Here is a 27,843-nt window from a genome sequence, read left to right on the forward strand (position 1 = left end):
AAAAGTTTTGGGACAGGAGTGAATTAGACTAATTTACACTAGACTAGACACATGATATTATCCATTTTAATTTGGCGGAAAATCGACTCATTTGTTGACTGAGACTCAAGATTGTGAGTGGAAAATCACAAAACCTTTGCTCCCCTTGTCAGTTTAGGTTTGTTTCCGTCACCATATTTTGAGTTCACGCTTCATTTGTGCTGTATGAGCATCCTGTTCAGTTGGTGTTATTGGCAGTAACATTATTTTAGGGTATCCATTCCCTAAAACGGCTAATCCCAAACTGGGGTACGCACAATGTCGTCGAGGGTACGTCAAATAAAAATGTGATTCACATTTTCAAACAGTCCATTTAAAATGTTCAAACGTGGATATACCTCTGGTTAATGTTTGTTTCCTCACCTGAGTGGCCTCGTTTCACTGCCAAAAATATTAAACCATCTAGTGTTCCGCGAAATAACGTCAAATACAGGTAGCCTAGTCAGATAATTAACATCCAATCACATTAACAGTTACTCTCTCGCGGGAAATCTTCACTCTTGCACAGACATTTAGAAACTAAACATGACCATTTGAAAAATAAGACAGGAGTTTGAGCCAAAATGAAGACGACTTGAGTAGTAAAACATGTATAAAAGCAACAGATACCGTTAATAAGAAGGAGCTAGAAGTGTCTTATATGGTGAGCTACCGAGTGGCTAGGACAGGCAAGCCCCATACTATTGTGTGGGGCTTGCCTGTTTTAGGACTGAATTCTTCCTGCTGCCGCGGATATGGCTGGGACAATTAAGGAAGACATGCTCTTCTGGAAACCAGGACAGCATGAGAGGATATTTTTAAAGTACGGGACAGCTTTGTGACATCAAATCGACTTTGGTGGTCAAGATGTGTTTGGTATTTGTACTGATGGCGCAAAAGCCATGACAGGGAGACATAGTGGAGTGGTAACACGGATGCAAGTGGTTGCTCCCGACACCACTTGGGAACACTGCAGCATCCGCCGAGAGGCTCTTACTGCTTGAAAGACGTTTTGAACACTACAGTGAAAATGGTTAACTTTGTTAAAGCAAGGCCCCTGAACTCTCGTGTATTTTCTGCATTATGCAATGATATTGGTTAAGACCATGTAACACTTTTACAACATACAGAGAAGTGCGCTGGTTATCAAGGGGCAAAGTATTGACACTTGTTTTAATTGAGAGACGAGCTTATTGGTAAAACATTCATGCCCTTTGCAACCATGTACCTATGTGAAAGTGGATTCTCGGCCCTAACTCGCATGAAAACTAAATACAGGCACACAGGAAATGATTTAAGACACTCTCCAATACAACCCAACATTGCAGTCATGTGCATCCTTTCAAGCACACCCTTCTCATTAACCTGTGGTGAGTTATTCACAATTTGAGATGAACAAATAAGGTTTTATATGTAAGATGGCTAAATAAAGAGCAAAATTATTGATTATTATATATGCCCTGGCCCTATAAGAACTCTGTCACTTCCCATGAGCCGGGTTGTGACAAAAACGCACCAATTCTTACATTTATTAAACATATCGTATAGTGTGTGTGCCTCAGGCTTACAATGATGGCAAAAACATTTGAGAGTGCGCTGACCCTGGTGCTAGAGGGGATACGCAGCTGGAGGTTGAATGTTTGAAGGGTTACGGGACTATAAAAAGTTTGGGAACCAATGCCTTAGAACAGTTCTTTAACTTTTTCAGCCTGGGACCCAAATGAGAAATTGTGTGTTTTGCTGGGACCGAAATTTAGGTAAATGTACCAATATACAAAATGTAGGTACATTTACCAATATACGTAAATATTGGTACATTTCTTTGCCCTTATACCTAAAACAAATGCATTTTAGATAAACAAATAACAATGAAATAGCAATATAAATAGCTAGTCATGTTTATAAGAGAGTAACCGTGCCGTTATATGAATTTGTTCGTTTCGATTGACTCATTACTAAGTACTTCCCCACACAAAACACATTGAGGGATCTCCTCGTTAATTCTCAAAGTTTGTGTGAAAGAGAGAAAGTCATCGCTGTACTGGCTTTGCATGACGATTGAGCTCAGTCAGAACTTGTTGCGAGCATGAGTCCATTTGGCGAGTGGGAATTACAAAAAAAACAGTGGTTTACAGCGCATAATCTGCTGTTGAACGATAGCGCTGCAGCGTGTGACGCGGGGTGATCAAGAAAACTCCAGAAGAAATATCTGGTAAACCGCGAAGCACACCCGCATCTCCCTCTCCCGCAGCTGCCAAACTGAGCAGAGACCGCTGCTAAACAGAGAGCGCACTGAACAGAGACCGCGGTTGCACTTGGGCAAATCTATTCATTAAATAATTATACATGCACGGACACGTCGCGACCCACCACAGGTCCGCGACCGATACTTCAAGAACGGCTAGAATATCTAATCAGGGGACTATTTCAGACAAATTGTCAGGGGCGATGTGGTCATGTTCCATGACGAACAAGGGTCGGTAGCTAATGAGGGATTACTGTATTGTTTGACAAGGACTGAGACTAAAAAATCCAGGAAATAGTTGTGGAACGTTCCAGATCTTGGCGTATGCCTACTGAAGCTTTGGACAGTTTACCAGCATGTTTATATATTCCATTCTGATAAAGATCACCCTTCCTGTCAGAAAGATATATAAATACACACAGCCAAAAATCTCTGACAGTTTACTGACGCAAGTGAACGAACGTTTACAGTATTTGGTGTCATTGGATAGAATAAGTAGCTAAGCGTACATTATGTCCGCTCGAATTTGTATTTATACCCGAGTAAGATTCATATAAATGCATTAGTCTTGACGTAGCCTAGACTAGTCTTGACAGAACGGGAATTTGAATTTTAAAATCTAATGTTGACATCAAACACCAGCATAGGACATCAAACTTGATACAGCACACAATACAATGTATACAAACTAGTATTTGAATCCACTGTACTCAGAAGTATTGTAACAAATTGCCAATGTATACATTATAGCAAACATACTGAAACTGTCCTTAAATCTAATCTGTACATATTTCACAGATCACCCCTCAATCTTTTTATTTGCAATAGGGGTGGGTTCATAAACTTTGCCGAAGTACTAGAACCCCAAGGGACTTAAAATTGCCGTAATCACTCCTGTGCATCCCTTACAGAGAATTGTGCCTTCAGCACAGTGGATGGCTCCCAGCATCGGATCAACTTTAATGATTACAAGGTAAGTAGACAATTTAACAGTATATGCATGTGATTCTGACAAACTGATTACAATTATCTTGAGCAATTCCCAAACTTGGAACTACATACATTTTAGCTTAAAATCTACAGTGTATCAGTTTTCACATCTGATTGCGCCAGTAGCTGGATGCTTTGTGCATTTATGCCATTGTTTGATATCAAGTTTTACCCTCAATAGACAAGTTGTTTTTTTGTACCTCCTTGGAGTATCATTAGGCTCCATTTGAAAATACAGATTGCATTCAACTTACAAATATGTAATTGTGACTGCCCTCAAGCCTGGCCAAGATGGTGAGCACAAACTTAAGAGAATGGCCATGAGGGTAATGTCAGTCTCCACCACATCCAGTGTGTGAAAGTAATACCCAAAGACCTCAGAACCTACATTAATGCTGAATTTAGCTCTCATCCCATAAACTCTGAATACTGAATAAGAAACTGTGGTTAAGGTATCAGTGGAAGGAGTCCCACGTGTTGTCTGGAGTTACTGAGAAAACCACGTCAGGAAGTGGTCACAGCTTTGGCACAATCCCTTTGTGTACACGTCCAGCAGTATTTAAATTTTACTGTTTCATTTCACTTGAAAAGTCCAATTCAAATCAATCTTCTTAGGTGATAAATTCATCCCTATCATCTTCCTTTGCTTCGGTCGTCCTGGGTGCTACACACTTAGAGAAATTGAAAGAGTTTGGGCGGAATGCAGAACACAATGAACAGCTTCTGAAGTCACTTGGAGGTACGGCCAGCAGACCAGAGGTCAAGCTCACCCTGCTGCATAAAGGGCCGTCCTTCTGGGAAGGGTCTAGTAGAGGGAAAGGCAGCAGATACCAGGCTGGGCTTCAGCTGAGGAGAGCAGATGCTGGGGGGCAAAGTACAAAAGGGGTAATGGTGGTCTTAGTAAACACAGTCAAAGCCTACCTCCCTTATCACGCCTGTGGCAACAAGCCGAACAGTCACCGGAAGAACCAAAGAAGTCCAAAAGAAAGTCCCGACCCTGATGGAGGCTTGGGGATGGCTGGAGAGCCGAGGAAGAGTGAACCAATCAGGCCGCGAAAAAGGAAACAGCAAGGACACTGACAAAAGGGATGGTATAATTCCCTGAATGTTTGTCAGTTGCCATGGATCCCTCCACTCCTGGGGTTTTGCAGAGCAAAGTCAGGAGAGAAGAGTGCCAAGTCCATTGAGCACCAGCGAATCTCTTGCTGCATGCAAGACCAGGGCAGGGACAGAGAGAAGAGTAACATAAGCATTTCTGATGAGGATGAGGATAACCAACATGTTATGAAACACTCAGAGGCTGGCATGGCAAAGATAAAAGCAGAGGGCTGGCAGAATCCAACCAGTGCCCTTAAGATGGTTGACGAGAAGAAAGTTAAGAGGATTAGTTGCTCGCCAACACACTAGTCTGAAAGAGCTGCAGGTCCAAATAAACTCAACAGATCGCCAGATTCATGAGCTGGAGGAGAAACAAAACGTCAGGCAAACTGACCAAGAGGCCCAGCAGAAGATAGTGCAGCCAGAATTTTGGGATAATGAACTAAAGGTAGAAGAGGGATATGAGAAAGACCTGGAACAGTTCCTGGAGATGAAGGTGAAAGCTGTGGAATGTACCAAGTTGGAAGAGTACAAAATGAAAATGCAAGGACTTGATTCCTCAAGAGATTGAATAGTTCTAAGGGAGAAAGTTAGTGTTCCAAGCCACATCTACTGCTGCTGCAAGGTGGACAAGGCCAAATGAGGCCTTGAAATCAGTCAAGAGCTCTTAGTCAGCATGGTAAATAGAAAGTTTGCTCCCAGAGAGAACTCCGATCTTCCTCATGCGCTAGTTCCTACAAACCAGATCAAGGACTTGCGGCCCTCGTGGCCAAGTCCGCTTAGAGACTGGTGGACACACTGGTCTGAAGCCCCAAGTCCAAATTCAGAAACAACCAAGGGTTGTGCATCGCGCCGAGATAACGATACATCTGGGCAGCACAATGGTTTGAATGAGGTAGAGCAAGAACTGAAACTTAACGGTTTAAAAACAAGCAAACCAGTAACTTAATGTGCGAGATAATTCAAACCGTGCAGGGATTTGTTCCCAGTTTTACATTACTATATTAAAAGGTTCTGTGTGGCAAAAAATTGCATTTCTTTAAGCAAGCATCTATTGTCCTCCCAAAAGTTGCTGAATAGCTTTTCCCATTTTGTTTGTCCACTGTTCAGGCACATTTGTTTGAAAGTAAGGACAGCATTTCTTTTTCACTGCACCGTTTCAAGACAGGTCTCTTGCTGCCATCTTGAATAAAATAGTTTCTTTAAACTGCATGGAATTTAAAGGAACAAATAACTGCCTGGATGTTCTTTCAAATAAAGTAACAATATGATTTTCATAAAACTTTAATTCAATTGCTTCATTCAAGACCATTAACAAAAGTACATAGGAGCGCCTGTGCAGTTCAGGATCAACCCAGTGATCTCCAGAGTTTAAATAGTCTCTAACTGCCGTAAGTGCGTACAGGCACAACAGATCACCCTCCAACACCGCCAGAGCACAATAGATATCCTGATCCTTAAGACAACTTAATTTTAATGCTTTGTTACCCTGCTCTTTTTTTACTGAAGTTAAAATGTATTTTTGTTATATTGTGATGTTTAATCTTTCACTAAGAAAAAAATGCACACATTACATACAGTATATTTCAACCAACAGGTATTTGGGATGCAGATCAGTATTATTTCTACTGGGAATAAAAAGCCATCCTTTCTTCATATTTTGGCAGTTGGGCTGGGGACAGAGGATATGTCAATTTTTTTTGTTTTTGTAGTTTAGGCACCGTATTCTTACATCAATGAAACAAAAAAGCAAAGGAGGTGCAAAAAAATAAAGTACATAGTATAAAACTGCTCGATATAAGATGCCATTAGGAATTCTGCACCTGGGGAAATTGCTTACAAAGCGTGTTAATAGCGAAAAGGTATTTAAAGGCTCCAGATTTGTGAAAGTAAATCCAAATCATAGCCACTTAAACATTCACAGACAACACAACACCATGCTTTCACTCCAGCTCTTGGATAAAGAGTTTAAAAAACTGCTCAAAAAAACCGAGCAGAGAAGTAGCCTCTGTTTTAGTCCACACATGAGAAACATCACCCTCCTTATGGAGGGAACTTTGCTTTATGCATTTTGTAGGAAAGCATAGTGAAAACCACTGGCAAATAATAATCATTTAGTTGCCTTAAATGAGGGAGAACAATGGAGGACAAGAAGCAGATGAGCTCTAATACATGCCCACACACAACTGGTTGCAGGTGCAGAATTCCAGACAATTAGGCAGATGGGACAAGACACTGCCACGCAACCGTCACCGATTCTAAACGCACAGAAACCCTCAAAACAAATTCCTCTAACTTCTATCATTTCTAAAAACACCTTATGCACAACGGTCACACGCACACACACTCGGAAGAGAGATCCCGCCTTGTATACTGCAGTACGAAACTGTATCAAGTACATCATACATGGGCAGCAGAGAACAAATGGAATGAGGGTTCCCTTGCAGGTGATGGAACATGGAGGGGTTACACATGCTTATTTCTCTGTGTGTATCAAGAGTGTGTGTAGGAGCATGTGTCCACAAGACAGCAAAAATCCCTTTCCATTGTTGTCATCCATTCTCGTTGCATTTCTAAATCAGGGCCCACCTAGTCAGATGGGAAGGGTTATATACTGCTCAGTCAATGACACCCGGTTGACGGGTCTTCCTCTCCACATTGAAGCCCTGTGTACAAAATAAAGTAGACCAGTAATAATAAAATCAACACACTTTATAGATAAAAACAAATTGTACACACATCAGAACTTATTATACAGCATTAAGTGTTCAAATGTGCGTACCTTTGAATTGTCAGGGCCGCGGGGCTGTCTCACAATAACTAGGCGGGGGGCACTAGCGTCATCCAGGGTGATGCTCTTGAGCCGGTTGACCAAGCGATCAGGACGGGGGGTTGCCACCGGTTTAGGCCCTTCACTGTGGGGGTAGAGAAACAATAGTGCTTTTTTAACCAACAATATACTGTCTATGTTTAGGATAACTGGGTCATAAATGAGACACAATTAGTAAATGTGGGGGCTAGAAATCCAATTTCACTTATTCAGTTCTATTGACTTTGGTTGCCATAAAGAAAACGGGCATCATTATTGGCTAAGTTGAGGTAATACTTCCGTTTCCGAACATTTTACCCTACTTCATGGTAATAGTACACCCCCCCCTGCAGTATTTACCTAACTCTGCGCACATTGCAGGCACTACATTTCCCTGTGCGTTGGTTGAGGATGACTGAAAACTCCACCTCATCCCCGGTCTGGAGCTCCAAGCCATCATGCACCTCTTTGACATGGAAAAACAGCTTCTTACTCTCGCCAACTTCATACGTGATAAAACCAAACTGGGGAGACAAGACATTACAGAATGAATAGGCATAGCGCTCATAGGTAGCCACACCAATACCTTGCATAATGAGAAAGTCCCAAAACAAATTAAACATTCTAATTACTTAATGTTTGGGTTACTTACCATACATACTTAAATAAACCACAGAATCTTTCAGTTCAATTTTGAAAGGCAATTTAATCATGTCCATCACCAAAAATGTTGACAAACATGATCAGATACCTGGTCCTTGACGCACTCCACCAGGGCTTTACGTTGGGGGACAACGTTGCAGGCCATCTTCTGTCCTGTCTGAGCCACTGTGCACAGCTGGAACTTCACCATCTCGCCTTTCTGCAGACAGTCTGCCTTGTTCGCCATGCCCACGATGCCAAAAGAGTAATTCTGACACTTAGTGCCATCTGAATGGGTACAGGTGGGGAGAAGAGGAACAGTCAATTTAGCCATTTGGTTATTATAGAGTAAGTGCATTAGTAAAAACATTCAATTGACTTGGACATAAACCTCCACTGCCAGTGGTGACTTACCTTCCTCCAAGAGCTCAATGAGCCCCTGGTACTCTGTCTGGGACGGGTCCACACTGCGCAGAGGGCGCACCACCTTCCCCAACATCACTGTCTCACCAACATCCTGCCCCACACCATTCACTGCAATAACAGAACACCATTAGCATACTCACTTTGAAGGTTGATACATAAATGCTTCACTATAGAACTGATTGTGGTGCAAACTCAAACAATAACTAAAGCATTTCACTGCCTACCTGCTACCACCTTAGTAACCTTCTCAGCACTGACTTTGTTTCCTTTGCCCTTGGACAGGGTATATTCCACAGTGTCGCCCAGCTCCAGGTTCTCCAAGTCTCCACACAGCTCACTGGAACAAACAGGCAGCAGGAAACAACCAGGCAGCATGAAAAACATGGGGCAGATCTTTTTTGGATCTAATGTCACACCAACCAACATTTTATACTTAGCTTGCATGTGTTGAATAGTTGTACCTGTAATGAAAGAAAATCTCTTGATCATGATTGGCTGTCTCTATGAAGCCAAAGTTGTCTTTCAGGGTGGCAATGTATCCCAGCAGCCTCTTGGTGTTGACAGTGCGGTTGAGGATCTTGATGGTGACAGCGCTCTGTTGGCCCGTCCTCTTTACCTCATTGATGGAGAACTCCACCTAGAGGATAAGGTTGAATTTACAGCACATGAAAACAGAGCCAACTCATTCTCTCTTTGGGGTTTGGTAAATTGCCATTTCAACAAAGCAAGTTTAAGCCAGTGTGAACTTGTTTGGTTTTCAGTACCTTGTCTCCTGCCTGTGGCTGGGTAGCTCCCTCCAGATCTTTGACGTGGTACGACACAGTCAGTTTCACTCCACAGTCCTCATAAGAAATCACTCCCTCTTCTGCTTCCTACATGAGGACAGACATAAAACGGATTAGACTGACAGTTCCAGTCAAAGGCTGGCTACTGCACTCCTCTCCAGAAATCAGGCATTCAACTGTTACAAGTGGATAACACCACTGCTGAGCATTAGGACACGTTCTAATACTTCAGAAAAATGCATTCAGCCTGGCAAAAATAAATAACTGATATGACGAGGCTGGATAGTTGAAAGTAAAAGAGTAGGATAATGTTTTAATTCATCCAAGCCGGTGCACATCAGTAATAACTTCAAAAGAAGGAAGGGCGGAATGATGCATTTTAAAAGTTTAGGAGTATATCAGATGAACAGCAGTAGCAACTTCTTGTTAAAGCTAAAGTGCAGATGACTGGCACCAAGATGTGCTTTGGAATGTGTGATGCACCTCGTTAGTAGTCAGTTAGCATTGACTAGTGTTTGAAATCAACACCTTTGTACAAACAGTGTTAAATGTAGGGCTGTACCCCACCCAAAAAGAAAACCTGAGTTGATCTTTCAACCAATTAAATCAACTAAACGCACTGAGCTTGTCTGATGCTTTAAGCACACAGATGAAATAATTTAGACAAATGACGAGGGAGTACGAATGCAATTGATTTGATTGTGCAGGGCAGGGCTCAGACTTGCTGCACTGTGTTAAAAAAAATTTTTTTTTTTTTTTTTTAAAGCCAGTGACAAGCACCCATTCTCTCCTCCCTGCTGCGGTGACCACCACAGAACAAATCAGCTTGTATTAGGTGCATGTGACAAATACAAACAGTGAAATGCTTACTTACGAGCCCTTAACCAATATAATGCAGTTAAGGAGAAATAAGTGTTTATAGCGCTGTCCACATTGCTGTAACAATCACAGCCAATTCTGACTGAAGTCGTGTTACTGAAATCCCTAATTTCTTTAAGGAAAACATTCCCTAAACCCTTACATGACACCTGTGTCACATGCACGTGACCAATAGGGCCTGGCCTATAGAACATCAATCACATCAACAAATTGGTTATAAACTCAGAACATCGTAACGTCAAAACAGATGCACTCAAATGGGGGAATGTTTACTGGTTGCTCAGGAAGTAAAGGGGAAGTTAGATGTGCGGAATACATTTTGGAGATCAAGAAGTTAAGGCGCAAGCGCTGTGTACGTATTATTTGTGCCAAACAGGTGCTGTTCGATTACAATATAATTTTCCCGACCGTTTGGAACAAAGTGAACACTAAATAAAATTATATTTAAATCGAAGAAGCTTGAAAGAGCTTAATGATAATGACATTAGTTATTAGTCACAATAGAGATCACGCGGCTTATTATTATTATTTTTCAGACAATTTGGAACAGTTACACTAAATAAAACCAGAGAGGCTGAAAAGCAAAGCTTAAAAACAGCTACATTTCTGAACTTGTTTATCCGACGTGTTGTGGTTACGTGAGGCTTGGTGCTCACGGAATAAATAGGCTATTAAACAAACCGTAAGCAAGCAGGATCTTCAACTGATCGGCATTGCAATAGTATTAAAATTGTCATTGGTGGGTTTTGAGGTGTCACTGTAGAATTGGTGGTGTTACGGCCAAAAGTAGTAGTAGCACATTTGTATAAGTAATAAAATCAATTTTTGATAATGATCCTAAGATATGAATCAAGTTTTTTTTAGCTACTGCTCAACTAAAGAAATCTTGGTCGACCAAAAGCCTATAGACCAAACAGTCGACTTAAAACCTCTTGGTGTTAGGGGGCAGTATTTTCATTTTTGGGAAGAAAAAAAACATTCCCGTTTTAAATGAGATATTTTGTCAGGAAAAGATGCTAGAATATGCATATAATTGACAGCTTTGGATAGAAAACACTAACGTTTCCAAAACTGTTAAGATATTGTCTGTGAGTATAACAGAACTGATGTTGCAGGCGAAAGCCTGAGAAAAAATCCAATCCGGAAGTGCCCCAGGTTTTGAAAGCGCTGCGTTCCAATGACTCCCTATATGGCTGTGAATGTACCATCAACGAGCTTACGCTTTCCCCAAGGTGTCTACAGCATTGTGATGTAGTTTTATGCATTTCTGTTGAAGAATAGCCGTATGGGGGCACAATGCGTAAGTGGTCACATGGTGGCTCCGAGAGAGATTCTCGCGTAAAGTGCAGAGGTAGCCATTACTCCAATCGGTCCTAGAGAAAAAGGAATTGTCCCGACAGATATATTATCGAATAGATATTAGAAAAACACCTCGAGGATGGATTCTAAATAACGTTTGCCATGTTTGTCGATATTATGGAGCGTTGTGGTGACCGCAATTTCCGGGCGATTTCTCAGCCAAACGTGAAGAACGGAGCTATTTCGCCTACAAAAATTATATTTTGGGAAAAAATTAACTTTAGCTGTCTACCTGGGAGTCTCGTGAGTGAAAACATTTGAAGTTCAAAGGTAAACAATTTAATTTGATTGATTTTCTGATTTCCGTGACAAGTTTGCCTGCTGTTAGGGAGGGCTTGGTCGGTAGGGATGTCATTGTCTCATCGCACACCAGCGACTCCTGTGGCGGGCCGGGCGCAGTGCGCGCTAACCAAGGTTGCCAGGTGCACAGTGTTTCCTCCAACACATTGGTGCGGCTGGCTTCCGGGTTGGATGCGCACTGTGTTAAGAAGCAGTGCGGCTAGGTTGGGTTGTGTATCGGAGGACGCATGACTTTCAACCTTCGTCTCTCCCGAGCCCGTACGGGAGTTGTAGCGATGAGACAAGATAGTAGCTACTACAACAATTGGATACTACGAAATTGGGGAGAAAAAGGGGTCAAATTCAAAAAAAGGCTAAGCTGTGTTCCAATATATTTCACTTGTGATTTTCATGAATAGGAATATTTTCTAGGAAGATTTGTCCATTGCGTTATGCTAATTAGTGTCAGATGATGATAATGGTCCCGTTCACGGGCAGGGCGTCACTACAGGTTAACCTGTTAGAGTTCTAGGGGCGCTATTTCATTTTTGGATAAAAAACGTTCCCGTTTTAAGCGCGATATTTTGTCACGAAAAGATGCTCGACTATGCATATTCTTGACAGTTTTGGAAAGAAAACACTGAAGTTTCAGAATCTGCAAAGATTTTGTCTGTAAGTGCCCCAGAACTCATTCTACAGGCGAAACCAAGATGATGCATCACCCAGGAATTAGCAGAATTTCTGAAGCTCTGTTTTCCATTCTCTCCTTATATGGCTGTGATTGCGCAACGAATGAGCCTACACTTTCTGTCGTTCGCCCAAGGTCTTAGCAGCATTGTGACGTATTTGTAGGCATATCATTGGAAGATTGACCATAAGAGACTACATTTTCCAAGTGTCCGCCTGGTGTCCTGCGTCGAATTCGGTGCGCAATTGCCAGCTGCTTCTACTTTACCATTTGATTCAGGGGAGAAAGCATGTGTCCAAGAACGATGTATCAATGAAGAGATATGTGAAAAACACCTTGATGATTGATTCTAAACAACGTTTGCCATGTTTTCAGTCGATATTATGGAGTTAATTTGGAAAAAAGTTCGCGTTTTGAGGACTGAATTTTCGGATTTTTTTTGGTAGCCAAATGTGATGTATAAAACAAAGATATTTCTAATACACAAGGAATCTTTTTGGAAAAACTGAGCATCTGCTATCTAACTGAGAGTATCCTCATTGAAAACATCAGAAGTTCTTCAAAGGTAAATGATTTTATTTGAAGGCTTTTATGTTTTTGTTAATGTTGCGTGCTGGATGCTAACGCTAATGCTAACGCTAAATGCTAACGCGAAATGCTAACGCTAGCTAGCTACTTTTACACAAATGATTGTTTTCCTATGGTTGAGAAGCATATTTTGAAAATCTGAGATGACAGTGTTGTTTACAAAAGGCTAAGCTTGAGAGATGGCATATTTATTTCATTTCATTTGCGATTTTCATAAATAGTTAACGTTGTGTTATGCTAATGAGCTTGCTGATAGATTTACACAATCCTGGATACAGGGTTTTTTTCATAGCTAAACGTGACGCAGAAAACGGAGCGATTTGTCCTAAACAAATAATCTTTCAGGAAAAACTGAACATTTGCTATCTGAGAGTCTCCTCATTGAAAACATCTGAAGTTCTTCAAAGGTAAATGATTTTATTTGAATGCTTTTCTGTTTTTTTGTGTAAATGTTGCCAGCTGAATGCTAATGCTAAATGCTACGTTAGCCATCAATACTGTTACACAAATGCTTGTTTTGCAATGGTTGAGAAGCATATTTTGAAAATCTGAGATGACAGTGTTGTTAACAAAAGGCTAAGCTTGAGAGCTAGCATATTTATTTCATTTCATTTGCGATTTTCATGAATAGTTAACGTTGCGTTATGGTAATGAGCTTGAGTCTGTATTCACGATCCCGGATGGGGAGATCAGAAAGGTTAATGGAGTCAGCCTTAGTTAAATGCCATATCTCCTTAGGAACTAGTAAAGTAAATTACAAGACTGCAAAAGTGAGAATAACATGGTTTTACAGAGGAATTGATTAGGACTGAAACCACAGTCAAACATGGGGTGAGGAGCACATTCAGCGGGCATAGACAACACCACTGACCTTTACTACTTTACCCTTGAGAAATATGCACAATTAGTCTACCCATTTGAGCATACATGGCAACTACAATATGTATGTCTGCAGCAATGTGAAGAGCAAGGTTAGGAAATGAGACTGATCTAAGCAATTGGGCAAAAACCTATACATTATGAATTTTATTAAGGTAACTTAGGGGAATTTGTCACAGTTGCCACGTAAAATGTCTGGCAAGTCAATGTCATATCTAGCTAACATGAGACAAAATTAGTGGTTAGTACTTTGCCTCAGTGTCAACCCAGTAGGAAAACATTCTGATAGATGTATCTATCTAGCGTTGTTCAACTTGATGGCATCATGCAAAGACAGAACTCCTACCTTGTCTTTTTTCTAATGGAGAGAAGGAGCATGAGGGGGAAAGGGTGAAAGGAGAAAGCAAAGCAGAGAATTAGAACTAAGGAGTCAAATTAAATGGGCTGAAAAATGCCTGATCGTAAGGGGAAATGTGTGCGTGCGGGTCTCGGAGCAGTTATACATTTCGATACTGATCAGACTAGGAGGGGATGAGGAAAGAAAAGGCAAAGAAAGATCAGGCAGGGAAGGACAAACATGTACCGTCAAAATATAAAAAGGCAAATGTTGACAATGTCGCTGTGGGTTCCCAAGTGCTGCCCTGGGTGCTTTCGTACCTTCTCTTTGGCCTTGCTGGGGCTGGCACTCTTGTTGTTGGTGATAGCTGCTGTGGCCTCTTTCTCCACCACACCCACAAAGCGCTGCTCAGACTGGGTGTGGAAGGAGACTGTGCCCTTGGGCAGCTTCTTGATGCGCACTGCGTGGTTCCTCTGGGCAGACAGCATGTCCTGCACAGGAGAGGGAGAAAAAAAACGGTTTCAATGTGTGTTGGTGTTCAATAATGCTCTCATTGAGTTGGCGCACTCACAATACAAACCAGACAGAGACCAAAATACATTTGGAAAACAATGTGCCTAGGAAAAGTGAATGGGTTCAAAAGTGACATTTCCTAATATTTATAAGAATTTACTGGATGTTCATTTCAAAATCAAGAGTTTCCCACTAAACTAACAGCCTTGGAAGATTGACAGAGAAAAAGAGGGAAGGTGAGAAAAGGAATTTTAAAGACAGCAATTGTATATTGAAAAAACGGACCATGGGCGTTCTCTCTGGACTCACGGGCACAACTGTGAACTCGACTTCATCAGAGATGTGCAGCTGGCCCTCCTCCAGCACCTCGCTAAAGTGAAAGAACATCCTGGCGTCCCGGTCTACACACTTGATGAAGCCAAAGCCGTCACGCATTGCAGCGATCACACCCTATAGGACAGAGAGCCGTTAACACACAGCAGAGATGCCATCGACTCTGCATGTAGACTGAAGAATCTGCTGGGACTGAATGGGATGCGTGAGTTTACGAGCTGCATTAGTTTCCCGATCCTTGTGTTTTCATCACTAATTATATGGACGTATCAGGATTGGGCAAAAGCAGCCCTTAAACTGCTTCACTGAGTGCTTTGATTTTACTTTAACCGAGATTAAAGAAACCGTGCACTGCAGATAAAATGCCAATCCTTCCCTTTCATTCGGGAATGTAGGTTTACGCTCTTCCATTTAATAGATAACAGTTTGGAATATGAAATCAATTTTAGGAATGCAAATTTCAGGTTGCCATATTCATTGATTAAAAAAAGCTTTCTCAAATGAACTTGTGAGCGTACCATAGATCTCCTCATGGTCCTTACCATCTCACGGGACTCCTTAGTGAAGTGGAAGGTGTCAGGCAGGATGTCGATGTTGGTGGCCCGCTCCAGCTTGTCCCTGCGGTCTGTTGAGATGTTGAACTGCACATGGTCGCCCTCCAGCAGGGTCACTTTGGACTTGGTATCCTTCTCGCCGAAAAGCAGCTCCTTGTCCGTGAAGCTGATCCTAGCACAGATGCGGCCTGGAAGCGGATCATTCTAAAAGATTGGGAGGAACAATACAAATAATCCAGGATTCAGTAAAAACCAAGCTCAGGTTAATTCTGAGTATGCAGGCATCTCGTAAGTTGCGGACCTGGTTCTTGGTTGGAACTTTAGGGATGACTTTGACGACAGTGCCTTCAAACTGCTCAATGCTGATGTCCTCAAATATGACTGTTCCCTGGGCGAGCAGCCTCACGTCGGTGGCCACCTCTTTCCCCTAGAGAAAAAAACAAAATGCTTTATAGCGGATTTATGCTTGATTCGGCAATGTGGTCTAAAGGCTCTGTACGGAGGGTCTAACGCAATTGCGGAGGCCAAATCAAGCTCCATACGCGATGCCATGCACCTCCCAAATTTTGTAACAATGCAGAGGGCTCCATATAGCTCCGCATTGAGATGATTGGTTGACGCTAAGTGGAAGAGCATGTGTAAACACAGCTTAGCTCCACGAAACGCAAGTAGTATGAATGCCCTGACATCTGCAGACACCGTAACGCCATAAATGCTTTAGTTACTTCAATGTTGCTCTTTTCCTTTCCATTACGACATTCTATTCCATATTTACAGGCTCATGGCATCAATATGTATTCAGAATGTATACATGAGCAGGAGTAATTTCTGTTGAACAGACTGTCATTAAACAGCCATTGCTTGATTTGACAAGTTGAGTCCCTAACATAAGAATAACTTGATTCCAATACTGGCCTCATATTCTATACTTTTGCAAGCCATTAGAACGAGTCCCTAGAGTTGGCTAGCCAGAACGGTTCCATGTGATGCCACCTACGTTTCTCTCTTTGATGGTGAACTCCACGTCGTCGCCGGCCTGTAGGGCCTCCAGGTCACCCTTGAACTCGCTGTAGTGGAAGAAGATCTCCTTAACCACGTCAGCCCTCTCAATGAACCCAAAGGCCTCCTACCAGACAAAAGGGTTATAGATTAGATTATAATCAGGCACATACAGTAGCCAATGTCCAGCCAGGAATCCACAAGGCTCTACTGTGGCTTTACCTTGGTGGCACAGACAACCCCCTGGCACCTCATCTGTTTCTTCTTTACCAGGACGATGTTGTGAGCACTGACTGCACCAGTGCTGAAACACAGAATATACCATGAGGAAAAGGCTACGGTAGTATGCAATCAAAACATTTTAAATTGTGAAACAATAAGACACTTGAAAAACAACTCACTGCTTGTTGGTTTCCATGTAGAAGCTGACTTTGTCTCCCGTGTCCAGGTGCATGTTTCCCTCTATGTCATCCGGGGTGTAGGTCAGGTAAAACACCTCCTGCGTGGGAAGGAATCCATACTTTACATTACATTGACTACCAGCCTTGTCATGAAAAGTATCTTTCTACAGGCCATTTGACAGTCTTACCCCGTTTCTCTCGTAACACACACTGCCAGTGGGCACCTGCCCCGGTGCAGATTTGCCATCTAGGTGAGTGGGAATCGCTGAGACAACCTAAAAGACAGCAACAACCACAGGGGGAGATGGTTAAGAATGGCATTTGGGTGATTCAACACGATTGCCTTACTATAAATCAGTGCACGTAAATAAGGAAATTACAATCAATCATTCTGTGGAAACAAACTGGTTGATTTTCAAAAGTATATCAATGTAGACACTACTGCATGAGAAGTGAAATGCTTGAAATGCCAAATTTCTTCATTTGAATGAGTGAAGGCCATTTGAAGAAAAGGCTATTTGAAGAAAATGCTAATAAAACAATGGCTATCAAAATATTACAGCCAATCAAACCTATTCAATTTACTGAATTAATTTGTCATTCCTTTGAAAATAAGCCTTCAACTTAATTTAGGCAGAACTTTAGATAAAGATTTAGGCTGTTTTGTTTAAACATCAAATCCCACCTCCACCCGTGAACACCATCACCACACAACATGTATGTCGAGGACAGTCAAGCCCATTGTAAATCTCCATGGAAACAGACAATATTCCTAGCATTTCAGATAAACAGACCACGGCCAACATAAATAACAATACAATTGTGGATTTAAAATCAGAGGGGTGGGGTTTGTATTAGGAATTACACATCTATGAAACTATTAATAAACAAAAATTATTTTAAAGATTCACAATGAGCTTGAACATACACCCAACTGACGAACAAACACCGACATTGAGGTGACAGGGACAAAAACAGAACCAAAAGTAAAATGGTGTTCCTTAACTGGATGAATATAACCATGCAGCACAGTAAAGGGAGAGGCGTGCGAGTCTGGCCCCACCTGGCCCGAGATGCGCTCCTCTGGAAGCACCTCTGGTTTGATCTTAAGCAGCTTCACTGCTATGGGCTTGCCAGTGCGCCTGTCTGAGGACACTTCAAACTCCACATCATCTGGAGAGGCAGAGGGGAAGAGAGATGGAAGAAAACGGGTTGTGAGAAAATGCGTTTGACACCAAATGCTGACCGGACATTCATGGAGGTCAATCGACTTAAAAGCTGCCCACAGTAGCTTGTGAAGAGACCAGGACAGAAATCTGTTGTTACCACTTAACCAAAATGATTTTTTTTTAAGGAATTCTCATTTTTGGCCAGATAAACATTATGTGGAGTTTCCCCAGACAGATTAATCCTAGTCTCAAGGAGAATCTCATTTGAAAATGTTTAGTCCAGGATTAATCTGTGTCTGGGGAAACCACCCCTAAAAGCTTGTGTTGTTCAGTACAAGGCTGGTGGATGAGACTAGACTACTAAATGACTAGAAGCAGCACTGGACTCACCTCCTATCTTGAGCTCCTGCAGGTTGCCGTTGTACTGGGAGCAGTGAAAGAAGAGGCGCGCCTGCCGCTCCGAGCACTGGATAAACCCGTAGGAGGTGAGCAGCTTCTCCACCACTCCAGTCTCCCTGATGCCCGCCGCCGTGCCGTTGGCAAACGCTGTGTGCCCGTTGTTGTGGAGCATGCCAGGGTCAAAACTCATCTGAGCAGAACAAGAACAGACATTATTTTAGAAAAATAAAATAAAAAAAGGCTGACAAAATACAGCTCTGAACATTGAACGTGAGCAGATGTGAGTTTATGAGTGGGATTGTGTAAATGTATATGATAGAACAATTATCTTTCACAAATGAAACTCCCACATACGTCAATAAGATCTAATTTACACACAATCCATTAAATTGTGTTTCCTGACTAATGGTTGAACCAAAGTTTGGAGAGACTAACCAAAAGAGCTTTCTGGTGTTCTGACCATTTCTCTTCTGAATGCAGGTAAGTACAGTTGGCCAACCCCAGATGTTTTTTTATGTTGATTGAGACCATTCACTACCAATAAAGGCCACACTGTATAGTTATTTCTAGTTGGCTCAAGAGAATCCTCCACTTCTATTCACTCAGTAACTATTGCAACTAAAATAAACAAGCACCCCTGGATTGACAAAGTTGGGAACATCATACATTGTTATAGGACTTATCCAAACCTACTACAAAACCATTGCATCTCCCATTGACTAGCAAAACGCAACATGAACTGGGTGCTACAATATGACTTCACACAGAGCCAAATGTTCATTAATTTATCTCCTTCAAAGTAATTAAGAGCCACTGCAAAACAAACCATGCGGTTAGCTAACATCCCCCTGGCAGTCATTACCACTGTGGGTGCAACTGATGCGATTCCCACACAACATGCCCACTTACTGATCTCTGATACAGGGGGGTCCGCTTGTGTTTTTTGTGGGAGACAGAGAAGGAGCGGGGGATAGCCACCGCAGAGGTGGAAGGAGCAGTATTACGTGCCAAAGGGGGTTCAGAGTGCACCCTCTCCATATCCAACAGTGGGGTCGGGACTGGGAAACACTGTTGGGAGGGTCAAAGGGTGATTTGGAGATTCAGATACTTGGCGCTGTGGTTCTGCTCATGAGTTCTCATTCCATTTCACTGTAGCTTTCTAGGTCTTTGAAGTTATTTTCTTACACCAATTGTAAAAGTGAGGGGTAATAATAATAATAATAATAAGTAATAAAAATAAAAACAGATCGATACTGACCGTGGGAATCCTAATTACATAAGAGAAACTCATAAATTAAGTTATTAGCAGAGACCTAGCATCTAGTATTATGGATGGAAATGTGCTGTTTGGCTCTACAACACTAAAATGGGGGGGGGGGTTAATGTCCAGGCGAGGTAGTCTTTGAAACACCTACAATAATCAGCCTGATCAGTAAAACTAAACATTTGCCATCAACATCTGACGGAATGGAACAAAGCGTTGAGAAAGGTGGTCATGTAACATTTTAAGTTATCGTTATTGCCTGAATTACTGTTAAAATAAGAGTTGACAGAATCAGAAAGTGCTGATGTGAAAGACAGTTTAGACAGAAGCATGTCTACACAGTAAGATGATAGTGGGTACATGAAGGGTCCCAGAGCAGCCTCATCTGTTAGGTCCCTTACTAGCATAGCATCAATGTTGAAAGTTGAAATTCCCAGTAGTTAGTGGATTGAGTGGTCTGTCCTTAAAAGGGATGAATAATCCCATTTGCTGGTTCGATAATTAAGATTCCAGACTAAGCGACATTGAACGGCACCAGCCATCGGGGAAACAGTTTAAAATCAACTCGTCTTACAAACTAGCCTACCGTAGCTTATTTCAGTCTAGTTATTAATTGGGAAATAATGTCAAACTAACATTGTATAAATCGTTTTATTTATTATTTCTTTTGAGCATTAACATCACCTGAGGGGTGCACTACAAAGCAGGATCAATGAGTTAACCAGCTAACTTGACAAAGCAGCGAAATTTGAAATGGGCATGGTATAATTGACTCAACCAAAAACACGTTTTGCTTTCGTAATAAACCAGAAAATCAATAGTATTTTCTTCACCTCTGCATCAGAATCTGCTTTGTAGGTCACGAAAAATATATTTTAAAGTCACCCTTTATTCTCACTTCATGTTACATTACACTCTAGAGGTCGACAGATTAATTAGGGCCGATTTCAAGTAGATTTTTTTGTTGTTCACACCTTTATTTAACTAGGCATGTCAGGTAAGAACACATTCATATTTTCAATGACGGCCTAGGAGGCAGAAAGACAGATTTTTTACCTTGTCGGCTCAGGGAATCCAATCTAGCAAACTTACAGTAAACTAGTCCAACACACTAACCACCTGATTACATTGCACTCCACGAGGAGCCTGCCTGTTACGCGAATGCAGTAGAAGCCAAGGTCAGTTGCTAGCTAGCATTAAACATATCTTATAAAAAACAATCGATAGACTGTCGTTGCTCCAATGTGTACTTAACCATAAACATCAATACACAAGTATATATTTTTTAAACCTGCATATTTAGCTAAAAGAAATCCAGGTTAGCAGGGAATATTAACCAGGTGAAATTGTGTCACCTCTTGCGTTTATTGCACGCAGAGTCAGGGTAAGTCTATGATTTGATAGAGCAGTCAGACTTTAGGGGTGGTCGGCAGCAGCAGGCTCGTAATAGTCAAAGGTATATGGTTTAGAGAGAAATAGTCAACGTGTTATAATTCCTGTAATAACTTGCGGCTGAACTTGAAAGGGGTTCTTTCACTATTTTACCGTTCATGTCTTCAATAGAGAAGGTCTTGATCTACTTCAATTAAGGTCTGTGTTTCGTGCACGCTTAAACCGCCTCGGCGTTTTGATACCCGTGTAAATCTCACTCGGATAAGGTAACATTTGTCAACATATTTTCATAAATCCACTATACAAAAAAATATGATCTTTGCTTATATTTAGCCAATATTGAGCAGAGTTACCTTGTCCTTGGTGTAAGCCTACATGAAACACAGACCTTATTTTAAGTGAATCTAAAAATATCCTATGGAATAAATGAATGAAGGAACCGCTTTTCAGATTTTGCTAGAAGGTGTCATGGGAATTATGACTCGCACTTTCGTAGTCAATTCTTACCATGCCCATTATAAAAATTGGATTTCCTGCATATAGAAATTTGTTTTTGTTTTCAACATTCATCACAGGTAACTTAAACTATTTGTATTCAAACAGTTGAGAGTATTTGTCTCCTAAGCAGACTCTTTAGTATCATTGTCACTTCAGAGCTGTGTGTGTTCTAAAACTTCTTAACTGGGAACATTGAAGACCCATGAAAGCTGGTGGTTCATTTTAACATGTTCTCATGTTATTTGAGACTAAATTGATTTTATTTATGTATTAAGTTAAAATAAGTGTTCATTTAGTATTGTTGCAATTGTCATTATTACAAAAATGTGTTTTTTTTGTCCTCCAATAATCGGTATCGGCCAACCTCTGTTACACGCCCATTGTTTTCCTTTGCCTGTCCTAGATCACCAAGACAAAAACAAACTTCAGTTTGTTTATATTGCCTACATTAGACAGAAATCGCAGCACTAATCATATCCCACACCACTAATTTCAGGTGACATGGGGCATGGCACACAGCATTTACAGCCTTAAATTGTGGTGGGTAAAAGCAAATTTGAAACATAACCAAATCCCAAGTAACCTTTAGACCAACCTGTAACTGCTTGACTGCACCTGAGCAGAGGCTAGTCTCGGAGCCCCGAGGAATGGAAAGGTAAGGCCAGTCAGAGCAGAGAGAGGTAGGGCAAGGTGGGTGAATGGGTGTTCGATGGGGGGGAGGGGAGACGGAGGGAGGTGGTGGGGAAGATGGAACTTACGGATCGGCCGTATGGTGACAGGCTGAGTCCGATGGGGGAGGTGCTGCTCAGGTCAGCGCTAATAAACGCGGCAGGTGGCGACGTGGGCAAGGTAAACTCAACAAAGCCTTTCCAGGGGCTGCCCATATTTTTCCATAAACTCAAGCCAAACTCCACCCCTTTGTTGTACTTGATAACTGGTTTGCTTGACTGCCTCGATTTGTTATTTTTTTGCTCAACCACCCAATGATACACCTCTGGATGTCTGCAAGGGTGAAAATGGGAAAGGGACAAAAATAAATAAAGGGGGAGGCAAAAAGGTCAGCCAGTGAACAGTGTCACAATTAAGGGAAAGGTCTGTGGGTGTGAGGAGACAAGGGAAAAGGCTAGATATGACCAGGTAGAAGGGCAGGATAGAGAGGCAGAGGAAAGATTGCTAAACTTCAATAACGAAGTAGGCCCATGACAGGGAAGACTGGCTCACTAAAAGCCTTTAACTGTGCTAAAGCTCTCTACTAGAGTTAGTGCAATTAATTTCTCTTGTTACCAATTTATCTAAAACAAGTTGAAGAATGATTCAGCCCTCTCAAGTAGACGCAAAGGTCAGTCATAATTTGAGGTACAGGATGGTTAGTCCAACTGCATCTGAAATTCAAGTCACTCAAGTAAATTAGGGGAGCCGTTGTGCATGTTGTCACCAAAAAAAGCAAGTTTATTTATGATATCAAAAAAACGACCATCTGGGTAAGGGGCAATATTCCCCGCCTTAGTTAAAATGGTAGCGGATGTGCACACGTACAATGGCAGAATTGTTGGGACATTTTGTGGTTTTTTTTGTTCATTATCATAACAAATATATCTCCACATTCCTGGCCTATGACAGCACACCAGGGGAGCAGACTGGAACTTGGGAAGGTGTTTCTTTCTTAATTGGTTCAACGTCAAATTTAACACGAGCATCAATTTGTAGATAAAATGCCATGTGATAAACCATTACAGTAGTTTGCAAATGCATTTATTAATGGCGTCCTATCAAATCAGTCCTTGATATGTGTAGATAAGTGAAAGCAAAGTATATGCAAAGTAAATACATTTGACATGCAACTATATTTGGACATGGCGGGGCTTATATAAAGGATGCCTTTCTAGACACAAACAAGAAACGTAAGAAACAAAGTTATTTAAGAAACAAAGTTATTCAAAACCACAACAAATTTATGAAATAAGTAAAACAAAGAAAAAAATGGACCTACCTTGATTTGGAGTCTTGAAACTTCTGGTCGTCTTGAACGCCTTTGCAGATCTCACACACTTATTTGTTACAGGTTTCTGGCACAAGTTCTAGATACGAGTAGCATGAAGCAAAAGGGAGAAAAAATATTTTAAAAGGCAAAAGCAGGTGCAATAGTGCTTGAAAAAAAATAAACAGAGCAAGAAAAGATAGACGCAGGAGATCAGATGGTTAAAGGAACTGGGTGGGGAAAAATAGAAGCCCTCTAGGCACCCCAGGGTAGAGTCGGTGGTGAGGATGAGGGCGGCTGGGAGTAGCGTTGGGACGTGTGCTTTGTCAAAGCTGTTGAGTAGGCACAAACTTCTGGTCTCAGATCAGTTATCTTCACGGTTTTGCAATGTTGGCAAAGGATTGCTTCTCTTGAGTGTGTTTCGATTGGGCAGGTGTGTATCTTGTGTCTTTGGTGTTTTCTTAGTTTAGTTGCTTCTAGATTTTCCTTTGAAGTGATCCTTTCCTTGAGTTGTTGCGACTGTACGTTTCGGGATGTTTCTCTTGAATTTGTTTCTTCGTTGTGATCTGAACTTGAAGAAGCAGTTGCGTATGGTACAAAAAAAAATTCAGTTCCGTTTCACTTCATACTGTTGAGAAAAAGAGATCCACTATTAGTTTAACCTGTTGAGTGTAGGGGCAGTATTTTGATTTTTGGATGAAAAACATACCCAAATTTAACTGCCCATTTCTCAGGCCCAGAATCTAGAATATGCATATAATTGTCAGATTAGGATGAAAAACACTAAAGTTTCCAAAACTGTCAAAATATTGTCTGAGTATAACAGAACTGATATTGCAGGCAAAAACCTGAGGAAAATTCAAACAGGAAGTGGCCTCTATTTCGAAAGCTCCATGTTCCATTGAATGCCCCCCCCCCCCTCCCATTTAAAAGGATATCAACCAGATTCCTTTTCCTACAGCTTCCCCATGTTGTGAACAGTCTTTAGAGCTTTTATTTTGAAAAAATTAGCGAGAAAGATCACATCGTGTCAGTGTATAGCTAGGTGTCCCCAGAATTTTGCTTGCGCAACAGTTTGGAGCAGCCATTGCGTCTCTCTCCTATTGACAAAGCTAAAGTCCCGGTTGATATATCATCGATTATATATTGAAAAAACAACCTGGGATTTGATTATAAAAAACGTTTGACATGTTTTTGTGGACATTACGGATACTATTTGGAATTTATCTACGATGTCGTGACCGCTCGCGCCCGGGCATTTCTGAACATAACGCACCAAACAAATGGAGGTATATTGGATATAAAAATAATCTTTATGGAACAAAAGGAACATTTATTTTGTAGCTGGGAGTCTCGTGAGAGCAAACAGCCGAAGATCAAAGGTAAGCGATTTAATTTATTGCTTTTCTGACTTTCGTGACCAATCTACTTGGCGGCTAGCTGTTTGTAATATTTTGTCTACTGAGAGAGATGTTCTTACATAAATGCTAGGATAGCTTTCGCCGACAAGCTTTGAAATCTGACACGCCAGGTGGATTAACAACAAGCTAAGCTGTGTTTTGCTATATTGCACTTGTGATTTCATGAAAAGTAAATATTTTTAGTACTTTAATTTGGCGCGGTGCAATTCAGCTGGATGTTGACGTGAATGATCCCGCTAACGGGATGGATGCATCAAGAAGTTAAAATTAATCAGATTTAGTCATTATCAATGTACATGACCTACTAATTTGAATAAACTAGCAAATTGCACGACTCATGTGTTGGAAACACTGCAACAAAGTACTACGGGGCTAGCATTAGAGCATTCTAAATAGTCTTTCTAGATTCAAGACCACTATGAAAAACCATTATAGCCACCTGTAGACTAGTGCCCTGGGTCACTTTTCATGTGAATTGAACTCCACTCTTCGCCCCCAGACTCCCAGGCCTAAATATAGACCTTCCTCAGCTGCCCCTGCACACAGTGCCAGCTGACTAGATACTAGAAGTCCTGCGGATAAACAAGTCCCTATGCATACCATTGGCCGTACTGATATGCATGTCAGTTTCTAACCAGTAAGGTCTGTGTAATTCTATGAGCAATGTGTATCATGACAAAAGGCTCAGACACTGATCCTAACATTTAACTGTATAGGACATTGCACAGTAACAAGAAGCAGGGACACATCCACAAAGTTTAACTAATGCGTCATGGCTGTGTCACAATGAGTGCTAAATGTTGTGAAAGGGGTCAAATATAATTCCAATGAGTGGATGGGTCTTTAAAGCTCATACTTGGTATCCAGGTTACAGTTGTTTATGGACAGCAGTGCTAAATTGAACCTCTTGGAAATCAGTGTCAGAGAAATTCAAAAGAATTTGACTTACAGTCCATCATAATGGATCTCTTTATACCACTTATCTACATAAATAACCATTATAACACCCTGCCATTCTATGATTTCAATTCACATCTTGACAACACTGCCATTAGTGACAGTTTGGTTACATGTCATTGTGTGTTTAGGCTGTCAATGGATTGGCACAACTACCACCTAGCAAGGTTTGTTGAGACAACACATGTACTGTCAAACTGAAGAATGGTATGCAATTTAATCACCCTTGGTAATAGGGTGACGTTGGTTGAAAGAGTGGGGAAAACATTCACTCAGAAAACAACTCTTGCTTAATAGAGCAATGAAGAATATCAACATGGTTAAAACAAAACAGCAACTTGGGAGCAAGTGCTTTTCAGTTGCTCATGACGCAGCCATAAATCAACATTTGCCTACCAGTGCCCACCCACTAAAATCACTGGCCACGACTGGCCTTTGAGCACATATTTCTGAAATAGGTGGTCGTACATTGTCGAGTTCAGAAGCCCATAACTTTTGTTTGTCGTCTTACTTGCTAACGTTATCTATTGTTTTGATGCTTCACCAAATTCTGAATTCATGTCAGTAAAGCATACTAAAGTTGCCAACAACAAGAATACGTACACGGCCTCGTCTCAGCTAGTTAACGTTAGCTGGCTAGAACTGTAGCGTTCATGGATCATGACAACCTAGCTAGGTTGTTCATTATTACTAGTCGTAACGTCACTTAACTGTCCCTGTTGGTTGAACAATGTTTGAAACCAAGCAATTCATTAATTACCAACCAGCGTACTATTAGCTATAACTATGCACAGCCATGTGATTTGCCATCAAGCAACCACGCTTTGTAATGCAGTAACGTGGCCTACTAGCCAACGCATCATTAGTTTGCATTGCTAGCTAGCCGATTAAGTTTAACGGACACTAATTAGCTAGCAAGCTAACTACAAAACAAATGGAGGTGTTAACAAATGGTTAAATCGAATGGCTAGTTAACGTTAGATATTTGTTAAACACTAACTAGCTGACATTAGCTAGCCAACAACGCGTTAGCTTTACTTCCCTAACTAACAGTTACTTACTACGAGCACTTGGCTAGGTAATCATACATTAAAATGGTTTGTACCTAATTCATGTAATTGTGAAAACGAACAATGTCTATTGTGCCAATTTCAACAACCCATTTACTTCGCAAGGGTTAACATTTTAAGATGGGCAGGCGCATTAGTTGGTAGTGTGGCACCGGACAACAAAGGAACTGCGACAGATAAATTCGCTAGCTTGTGGCTACCTAGCCAACGCTTGCTAAACTCGTGCAAGTCCAGATAACAAATGGAGTTCAGCTCGTTTGTCACTTCAGCAAATTTGTTTAACGCCAAACATAACGCGAGGATACCGGTAGGCATTAAACAATTGATCATGTTTATGCAGGTTATTAATTACGTCGAAACGTTTACCAAAATAGCTCCCCAGATAACGTGTCGGTATGATTTAGGACGAGTAAAAACACCGGATAACACTACCCCGCCTATACGCTTTGAAAGATAAAAACTTTGTTCAAAATGATTTTATATCGCTATAACTTGAATATAATCTCATATTATTGTGGTTTTAATCGTAACTTTCAATTAGTAAAATAAACAAAACTCACCCCAACAGCTTTCAGCACTGTCACCAGCGCCGCCAGAAGCAGCACGGCACATTACGTAGTGATCTGAGTGCGATCCTATCGCGAGATTTCATATGATACGGTACTGAGAGGTTATACCAGAGATCATGGATATAATGACGAGATACTTGTCACAAATCAAAGTTTATAGATCGGGTACACAGGTCAAATCAAATTTTATTGGTCACATACACATGGTTAGCAGAAGTTAATGCGAGTGTAGCGAAATGCTTGTGCTTCTAGTTCTGACAGTGCAGTAATATCTAACAAGAAATCTAACAAATTCACAACAACT

At 41.3% G+C, this 27,843-nt stretch overlaps 1 protein-coding gene and 1 pseudogene across 50 annotated transcripts; one reads left to right on the forward strand and one right to left on the reverse strand.

Moving 5' to 3' along the window:
• Positions 1-297: 297 nt before the first annotated feature.
• LOC149981270 (uncharacterized) lies at positions 298-5,241 on the forward strand (annotated as a pseudogene).
• A 378-nt stretch (positions 5,242-5,619) lies between these two features.
• Positions 5,620-27,793, reverse strand: LOC110532354 (cold shock domain-containing protein E1). Of its 50 annotated transcripts, none has more exons than XM_090184633.1 (22): positions 27,531-27,624; positions 23,535-24,150; positions 22,303-22,546; positions 19,300-19,458; positions 18,382-18,580; positions 17,886-17,995; positions 17,011-17,097; positions 16,823-16,920; positions 16,644-16,725; positions 16,420-16,548; positions 15,724-15,849; positions 15,411-15,626; positions 14,845-14,985; positions 14,343-14,513; positions 8,993-9,100; positions 8,690-8,865; positions 8,453-8,565; positions 8,217-8,336; positions 7,912-8,090; positions 7,521-7,684; positions 7,134-7,266; positions 5,620-7,017 (listed from the first exon to the last, which is right to left on the reverse strand). In XM_090184633.1, the coding sequence occupies exons 3-22, from the start codon at positions 22,426-22,428 to the stop codon at positions 6,970-6,972; spliced, it is 2,685 nt and encodes an 894-aa protein (XP_090040759.1). In that variant the 5' UTR covers positions 22,429-22,546; positions 23,535-24,150; positions 27,531-27,624; the 3' UTR covers positions 5,620-6,969. The 50 variants fall into 50 exon arrangements, with proteins under 50 accessions (XP_090040759.1, XP_090040757.1, XP_090040758.1 ...); XM_090184631.1 differs by having other exon boundaries at positions 14,821-14,985; XM_090184632.1 differs by having other exon boundaries at positions 15,387-15,626.
• Between the last annotated feature and the right edge of the window lie 50 nt (positions 27,794-27,843).

Source organism: Oncorhynchus mykiss, chromosome 9 (assembly GCF_057628025.1).
Source record: "Oncorhynchus mykiss isolate SJ-2025 chromosome 9, ASM5762802v1, whole genome shotgun sequence".
In the NCBI taxonomy this organism is placed as follows: Eukaryota; Metazoa; Chordata; class Actinopteri; order Salmoniformes; family Salmonidae; genus Oncorhynchus; species Oncorhynchus mykiss.